The sequence below is a fragment of the Apteryx mantelli genome, chromosome 1, assembly GCF_036417845.1.
Source record: "Apteryx mantelli isolate bAptMan1 chromosome 1, bAptMan1.hap1, whole genome shotgun sequence".
NCBI lineage: Eukaryota > Metazoa > Chordata > Aves > Apterygiformes > Apterygidae > Apteryx > Apteryx mantelli.
Window position 1 is genome coordinate 164,096,344 of NC_089978.1, and position 9,089 is coordinate 164,105,432.

At 49.0% G+C, this 9,089-nt stretch overlaps 1 protein-coding gene across 1 annotated transcript; it reads left to right on the forward strand.

The window, feature by feature from the left end:
• The first annotated feature begins 2,369 nt into the window (after window positions 1-2,369).
• KCTD17 (potassium channel tetramerization domain containing 17) lies at window positions 2,370-8,319 on the forward strand. The gene is made up of 7 exons (XM_067309426.1): window positions 2,370-2,576; window positions 3,622-3,730; window positions 5,550-5,641; window positions 6,562-6,657; window positions 7,058-7,183; window positions 7,894-8,038; window positions 8,216-8,319. The coding sequence occupies exons 1-6, from the start codon at window positions 2,370-2,372 to the stop codon at window positions 7,987-7,989; spliced, it is 726 nt and encodes a 241-aa protein (XP_067165527.1). The 3' UTR covers window positions 7,990-8,038; window positions 8,216-8,319.
• The last annotated feature ends 770 nt before the right edge of the window (window positions 8,320-9,089 follow it).

Here is a 9,089-nt window from a genome sequence, read left to right on the forward strand (position 1 = left end):
GGTGATGGAAGAAGGTATGCCCTGAATATAGACCAACCCTGAACCATGAGCAGCAGTGGTATGAGAGAGATTGGGGAGGAGGGCAGGAAAAACAAACAAGATTGCACCTAAAAAAGAGCAAGAGGCTGAGGGATTGTGAGACAGGTCTGGAGGAGAGGGAGACGGGGTGAACCCTTGATAAAAGAAGAGAGAAGACAAAGACAGGGCAGATTTCTTGGGGAGATAAGGGACATAAGTTGCCACCCACACCCACTGCATTCATATCAGGGAATGACAGTACTCAGCCTCTGACTCTGCTGGAGCTGTAGCCTGCACAGACAAGGTCATGCCTTCCTTGCACACCAGAGTGCAGAGCAGAACCCTTGGACTTGTCAAGGTTTGACTCGGAGCCAGAAGTAGGAGTGTGAGAGTCCCACAGCCCAGAGCTGTGCTGCACTGTGTGATGCTTCAGCTCGGGTCAGTGTTAACCTGAGCATCTCTGATATCCTTCGCTGCTCAGCAGAGACTGATTTAAGGGCTGGGGACTAATCTGGGCCACAGCCTGCTCCATACAGATAGGCAAAAATTACTTTTCATTCTCTCTCTATTACTGGTCACCCTAGTGCCTGGCCAGCTCCTGATATAAATTAAAGGAGATCCAGAGCTGTTTGAATTTGCACCCTGCAGGAGCTGTTCCTGTGCTGAAATTAGCTGGAGGTCAACAATCTAAAGCACCTTTTTCATGTTAGCCTTTCTTTCCCCCTCCCTTTTGCACCCTTCCACAGGAGGAGCAAAGTACATGGTTATACTGTCTGTGTTTGTCAAGGCACTCCTTTATCCTGGGTGATTTGGGGGAAGGGTGACGCTGCCTTCACACTCCGTGAAGATAAAAGGTAGTGATTTATAAGGAAATAAAAAAAAAAGAGAAGGAATGAAGGAATAAAAGGAAAAGAATAGGAAAACCTTTCTCTTTTTCCACCCTGTTCTTCCAGTAAAACCTCTGCTCAGGAGACACAAAGATCTAGATGCAAGAATGATAAAGTGTCTGCAAGGTGCTACAGTGTCTCTGCATTGCCCTGGCAAAGACAACCCAGAAGGTTGCTTGGGTGAAAGGGAGGCTTTGGGCCACGATCAGGTGGAGGGAGGGAAAGGGAGGGAAAACATCGGCCCTTCCCGTCCCAATACATTTGAGCTGCTGGCAACCATGGTTGTGCTTAGACCATAGTGGGAAATGCAGAGCTCCTAGAAAGGGCATGCTTTCAGGTTGTGTGTGTGCCAGGGAGCACATTTGAACCAATGTCCCACAGGGCATGGGTTGCTTTTTTTCCAAACCAGCTCCAGGCTTTGCCTGGCAGGAGTGAGTGACAGAGGTATGGCCAGATTCAGTAAGGAGGGACTGGCCCAATCAGAGTCAGTGGCTGATGCGTGCCTGGGACAAAGGTAAAATTCCATTCAGGGCTGATTTAAAATCTGAGCTTGCTATTGCCCAGGTGAAGTCAGAGATGGCAGGAGCATGGGGAAAGGAGACAGGGGGTCTCTGTCTGGCATGGTTGTGCTGGTAGGACAGCAATGAAAGAAAGTTTGCTGAGTCAGTGCTTTCAAGCACGAAGAAAAATGAATCCTGCCCCCTGCAGCACTTCACAAATCCAGGATACAGTTCCCAGAAGTGCCTCTACGTATGTTAGCAAGAAGGCAACTGTCCACGCATTTTGCAGCAAGAGCATCATGGCAACTGATACAGGAGCTGTGAACCTGGGAAAGCAGATCTCCTGAAGGGAAAGCTGTGCTGTACAGCACTGATGGGTTTAACCTGCTGAGTGCCAGAGAGCAGATTGTTCTTCCTGACTCCAGGCAAGCTCAAATGTGAGTCCCAGGACTGGAGACAGGCCAACTACCAGCTGCAGGGCTGGGGCCATATATTGCACTGTGCCCCCCTTGATTACAATATCTCCTTTTGTAGGGACAGTGGGCTGGGGAAAACTACAATTCCCAGTGCCCTTTTGTGCATGCCTGTGCAAACTACAGTTCCCAGAATCTTTTAAGGAGACAGAGATGCTGTTCATGGAAATAAATGCTGAGGATTTTTGCATAACACCCTGCACCTCTGAAGTGCTGGCCTGCCCTTAATTTGGTTAGTCAAAACTGGAACAGGGGAGAAGCCAGAGAACATCTGCACTGTGGAGCTTCAGTTTTGTCCATTCCTAATAACAGCAGTGATATCCTACAGCACAGAGCATCCTTCCTCTCCCCCCACCCCTGGCCCCCTTGGGGGGACCCTAGCAATCCTGGAAAATATGTCTGCTGCAGAAAGAGAGGCAGATGAACTACAGATCCCAGCATCCCCTGGTGGGCAGCACCTGCGGCAGTCCCTGCACGCTGAGGGGATGAGGATGAGGATGGAGGGCGGGGAGGAGATACAGGGCGCTGCGGGGCTGCGCTGCACCTGGGACATCCCGCCACCCACCGGCACCCAAGCCAAGTGGGTGAAGCTCAATGTGGGGGGCACTGTCTTCCTCACCACCAGGCAGACCCTGTGTCGGGAGCAGAAATCTTTCCTGTGTCGCTTGTGCCAGGGCGAGGAGCTGCAGTCGGACCAGGTAAGGCAGCCGGCTTGCCTCCTGCACCATGCCCCACTGAGCACAGGGAGGGCTGGAGGGCTGGAAGGATGCTGGATTGAGTCAGACCCCAACAGCTGCCAGAGCAACTGAGTAAAAAAAATACCTCTTCTTCCTCCCCCCTCTCCTGGGAATAACCTCCTCTTGCTTTCCTTGCCAGATGCTACCTTGCTGTGTTGTAGCCTAGCACCTGTCTTCCCCATCTGGGGAAAAAGAGAGGCCACCTCCCTTCCTTCCTGGCACTCCTGTCTCGCTATCCCCCAAGATCTCCTGGGTCTACATCCCAGCTATATCTCCCTGACTCAGCCTTGTTCCCTGTAAAGGGTATGTCCGCTCTCTCACACCAGCCCTGTACACAGAGTCACAGGAGGAGCCAGAGGCCTTTTTTTTGGCTTTCTTACCTGGGTTTGTCCATGCTGAGATGGGCATCCTGGGGATAATGAGCCAGGAGTTAAAATCCAAGCAAGGCTGACATGGATTTGGGCTCTCCATAGTCCATCTCAGGAGAGTAAATTGCAGAAGCTGGTGCCACTTACTGTGGGAATTAAACTTTTAGAAAGCTGAAGTTCTACCAAAACATCAAAAAACCCTGTTTTTTTCCTCCAAAACCTTGATTTGGTGTGGTGAGCATTGTGAACAGGTTTGCTCTCCCCTCTGTGGGTGCAGGCCAGGGACTCCCTCACCCAGGCTTTGACCTTGCACACTGGCTGGCTGTTGTTTTGTGTAACTGAGTGTGCATGCATATGTTTGGGATCCTTATGCTTTATTTAATCGTCATCCATCAGATCATCTCATAAAGGAGAAGCAGAGGCATCTTCTTTTTCCACTGGAGAGCTGCTATGTGCATGGTGTAGTGATGGTACCACAGAGGAGCTGAAACCATGGGCCCTGCCCATGGTTTCCAAGGAGCCTTAGAAATAGTGGACATTTTTTTTGGATCAATATTTTCCTCTAATCTGGAGCATTTGAGGGTTGGTGAAACTTTTCCCATGTTTTTTTTCTCCTCATGGTCCGTCTCTGTTGCTAGGATGAGACTGGTGCATACCTAATAGACCGGGACCCCACTTACTTTGGACCCATCCTGAATTTCCTCCGTCATGGGAAGCTGGTCCTGGATAAAGATATGGCTGAAGAGGGTGAGTTTTGGAGCTCAGAAACTTCCCACTTGAGATTGCTGCTGGAGCCAGAACACAGTAGGACTTGTTGTCCACTTTGTTGTGTCCCATTCTCCTCCTGAAGTTGGTGCGGGGAGATTTGAGAGGGCTGCCTCTGCAGCTCTTGGAAAGCATACCGATGCCTCCTTTACTTAGGGGCTTTGGAGTAGGTGGGGAAGTCATCCTATGATTGTTGTGGCTTCTCAACTGTTAATTCAGCAGAGATGTCACTGAAGCAGAAGTAGGCAAGGTCTCTCAGCCTCAATAAACTGTTTTATCACCTGTTTCTGATCTGCTTTTAATCAGGCTTTGTGACTGAGGTCACTGTTAATAATTAAAAGTTTCTACTAGGAATGAAAACCCAGAAGATCAAATTGACCAAGCTCATCTCTTCTACTGATTGTAATAAAGACCATCATTAATCAGTGATATGCACTGATATGTTACTAGTGCCCTTACGTGTTGTGGGCCGCAGCAATTTCAGTGGAACAAGACAGAGAAACCAATCTCTCATTTGAGGTTGACAGAGTCCAATAGGATAACTCACTAACATGATCTCAGGGTTATCAGCTAGCAATCTCCAATGCCTCAGGGTTTTTTTGGACATTAGAGTATAACAAGTAGCCAATTCTAAAGACAGGCTGTGCTGTTCAGCCTCTGCCAAGTACAGTTTCTGCAGGTTCATCAGTCTTCTTGTCTCTCTCTTAAGTATTTTTACCTAACAAAATGCATGTTTTTTTCAGAATTGTCTTATGAATTATGATTACAAAAAATACATCCAAGTAATGGTACAGAACCATAATAAACATGATTCTGAGGTGTTTTCTACTTGCTATGTCTTGTAATCCTCACATCAGACAGAGTTCTGCCACAGGTTTTAACATAAAATCTGAAGCATAACGGGAGTCTGGTTCACAGCTTGACATCGCCTTTTGTTCCTGCCACAGACACCCAGGCTGACATGAAATAAAACTCATCAGATGATTCAGGATATAATGAAGGGCTCTGAGCGGGTTGGACAGAGCCAATTCAATCCCTCCTGCCTACTTGGTCTGTGCACTGCCCTGGGGACATGTGAATGTTGGTTGCTAGTCTCCTTCCCCTCATTGACCCACTGGGAACCCACCTTGCTTTCCCTGAAGGCTTTTAATAAACAGGAGAGTCTCAGGAGAGGTGATAGATGCAGACAGCATAGAGAAAAAACAAAACACATCTCTTTACCGGCTTTGAGGTGAAGCACAGGTGAGAGACTGACAGATTGTCTGAAATGTATGGGGTTGCTGGGTGGGTACAACTCTGACTGGCCCAGGAGAACAGTGGGAATTTTCTCGGGTCTCTCACTGATGAGGTCAGAACAAGTCATGGTTTTCTGCCTTCCAAAGACTGCCAAAGCAACGTGGTAACTAATGGGCCTTAGAGAGAGGCTGGAGCCTACATTTATTCACCTTGGCCAGTAATCTGGTAGTGGTTGTCATACTCCCAGGGAAAGCCTTTCCCTGCCTGGAAAGGTATTAGCAGGTGTTGGCTCAAACCTTCACTGGCAGTGCTTGTTTCTGAAGTAGCAGATAGCATAAGGGAACTGGGGTGAGCAATCAGGAACACAGTGCAGAAAGACAGAGTCAATTTCCTGCAGTAAGAGGATCGAGCAACAGAAACGTGTTGAAGAGTGAGGCTGGAGTGTCATTTCTCCCTGTGGAAGGGACAGGACCTTGGGAAGCTCAGAGCTGATCTTTTGCAAGTCAAAAAACAGGAATTGTCTGTTAATTTGTGTCTTTGTTGTCTCTCTGTCTTTCTTTCTCAGGGGTCCTAGAAGAAGCTGAATTCTATAACATCGGTTCTTTAATCCGAATAATCAAGGATAGACTGGAGGAGAAGGATTACACAGTAACTCAGGTACAGATAGAAATGACAAGCAAAGTCAGAATGGGAGAAGGAGAAAATGCTGAAAGGGAGAAGTGAGTCTACAGGGAGGGCAGACTTGGGAGAAGCAGCCAGCAAAGGAAAGATGCAACTAATTAGAGTTATTATGCTAATCTCTGCATAGCAAAACCTTGCCAGAGGCAGGCTGCCACCATTTTAGTTATGATAAAACAGCCTTGTTTTGCAGCCCCAGAGGTATTGCTGGATGTAGTCCTTGAAACAAAATGGGCTCCTATAACTTCTCAAACAAGCCAACTGATCACTGTTGGATATGGAAGGATGTTTGTGAGGAGAGTGAAAGAGTTGTGGGGAGGGGAGCTTTGGTGTGGGAAACCCCGGGAGAGTAATCACAACAAAGAACAGGGAGATACCTGTTGAGGTACTTAGAGGGAAAAGGTGAAGGGATGTTTGTGGAAGAGTTAAATGAAGAAAATGAGGCACAAGGAATCGATCCTGTGGCAGAGCTGCACCTTCTCCTGACCAGTAACCTTTTCAATTTTGTCTTCTGGGAATGTTTGGCTGATGTCTCACTTTACATCATGTCTGCCTGAGGTTCTAAGCCTCCAGCAGCAGACAGACACTTTGTGCTTGCAAAACCCTATCAGCCTTTGTGGTATTTGTATAAATGACTTTGTAACGACAAATGCAATCTCTCCATAGGAAAGAGCCCAGTATCTTCTGGGGACAACGTAGGAAGCTCTCAGCTCAGTTCCTTCCCTCCAGAATAGATACAGTTGTTCTTGCCTCCCTGGACAGCACAGTAGAAAGTTGGATTGTAGTTTCTCCTGTCCTTTACCCTCAAGGAGGTGTACTACTGCATTCACTTCTGCAGGAGGGCAACAGCCTTTAGCATGGGACCTGGGCAACATGCTTCTCTGCAATTTTGCTTACAGGTGCCTCCTAAGCATGTCTACCGTGTGCTGCAGTGTCAGGAAGAGGAGCTCACTCAGATGGTTTCCACTATGTCAGATGGATGGCGGTTTGAGCAGGTATGGAGAGCGTAGAGGAGGGTGGGCAGGAGCTGTCTTTTGGGGAAAAGATCGTGGGTACTGGGCAGGGCCCAAGCATGGCAGCACACCTTCCTTCTCTGGGAATATTGGTTCAGTCATTGATGGTGCTGTCATATTGACTCTTGCCTTGCCTCTTCCCTAGAAGCTTGGAGGATTCTGTGTGTGTTTGTGGGGTGTGAATGAGGTTAAGGTGTTTGAATCCTGGACAGTTCCCCTCCTGGTACTCTGTGTTGCTTCCTCTGCTTAGTTATGAGGCCTTTCTGGCGGAGATGGGGATTAGACTCCATGCTGCATGAGGAGTTTTCTCTCCTGCTCCCTAGGTGAACTGGATGTTTGTGGTAACATGGGTATGTGATCCTTGCCCTCTTGTCCTCTCTAGCTTGTGAACATTGGTTCATCCTATAACTACGGGAATGAGGATCAGACAGAGTTCCTGTGCGTGGTCTCCAAAGAGCTGTACAACTCTCCCAATGGCCTGAGCTCTGAGCCCAGCCACAAAGCCAAGGTGAGACCAAGTTTGTTAAGGCCCTGCTCCTGTTGCCTATGAGACCCTTCACACTGTTTACTAGCTCTTTCTTTCCACCCTCCACTGTGACTGTGGGGCACCTTGGTGGTGAAATATGGGGCTTGCCCTGATGTTCAGCATCATGACATTACACCTGTTGCCCAAAAGGAGGAACGCATGTGTTGGAGGTGGTGGTGTCTAACTGTGTGTGGCAAATGGCTTTAACAAGTGACCTCAGCACTTCTCATGCTACTCTAACATCCCTCTCATCCTGCCTCAGGACCATGCTGTGTGTGTCACTCTGCCATTAGGGTGTGATTGTCTTGAAGGCTTTGCAGCATGCCCTTTCCCTGCTGAGTCTCAGGCTAAGGGGTCAGGTGATCACCTGGTCCCCTCTCAAAGGAAGGATAGAAACATGTGCATGACATCCTGTAGACAACGTGGGAAGGAGTGCTAGCAACTGATGACAGGTTTTGGGCAATGGGATCACAGCATTTGTAAGTAGGTTAGATAGCTCTGATCTGATGATACAGAGGAAGACAAATCTCTGCTTTCTGACCCAAAGCTCTCTTGGCCATAGGGAGAAATCCCTTTCTACGCCAGTATTGTGAACATTGCTTTACACCCTTGTGTGTGAGCAAGAACCGCCATGGCTCATCTTGCAAGTGTCTCCACTCTTTCTTCCCTTTGTCCTGCATGCTGGGCCGCAGAGCACAGAGGAGGACCCGGAGGAGGAAGAGCAGGAGTTGGAGGAGGAGGCAGAGGCAGAAGCAGAAGCAGAGGAGAAAGGTGCAGCAAATCCATGAGGAAAATGATAAAAATAACCCCCCAAGCATAGACCCGTCCACCCTTCTGGTGAGAGTTCACAGCTAGCAGCAGGGAAGAACTAGGGCAGGTGTGGGTTGGGGGGAAATCATTCCAGGGAGGAGGAGTTGCTCTGGGGATGAATATCACAGGGGAGAGCTGTTACCTTGGCTGCTGCTTTGTATTTTTAACAGTTTGGTTTATTTATTGTTTTATTTTTGTTTGCAGACTGTCCATCTACTCGGGATTCCACTAAACTCTTTCTTCCTCCGGACCCTCCTTCCTGCTCCCCACCCTCTGCTCTCTACTTGTCATCAGGGTGTTTGTCTCCTTACGGTTACCTCCCTCCCACCCTACTCCACTTCCTTGCCTCCAGCATTTTTTTCTCTGCTCTCTTTGCCCCCTCATGGCCTCTCCTCAGCAGCCCAGGTTCCTGCCTCCCCTCCTAAGCCCAGGGCCCTGTGTGCTCCCTGCTCAGGGCCCTGCCTCTGCTCCTCACTTTTCCTTCTCTGCAGGTATGTTACCTGTCTGCACTGTCAGATTCTGCCAGTCTGAGCTCTGCATGAGTGACTCACTTCCTTCCTCTTATGGATATGGGCCAGCTTGTAGAGCTGGGGGGGTGGAAAGGGAGGGGAGGTTGAATCGTTCTTAAGGCAGCTTTTCTGATTGTCTTCATATATGGGCCTTAGTCACCAAGCAAGCCTTACAGTGCTGGACTAGAGGCTCTGACAGCAGAAGGGCAATTGCAGCTGGGAGAAATGAAGAGGGGTGGAAATAAATGCAAAGCAGGCAGTGGTGGCACAGGAGGAAGTCTGTCACATGTCTGCCTGACACGCATACCAGATTGCTTCTCCAGACTGCTGTCCGTAGCTCCTTTGGCAGCCAGAGAGCCATCTGCAGAAGCAGCTTGTGATTTTCCCCTCCCCACTCTTACTTCCCTGGGCATTTCCCTCACTCGCTCTGCCAGGGTGAAAATGCAGAGCGAGCAGGTGGCGAAGGCAGAGCGGAAGCTACAGTTCCCCCCTCCAGATGCTCTCACAGCTGTGTGTGAATGTGCCTCAGTGCTCTATCTTGTACTCAGGGAGGCTGCCTGGCCTGGGCT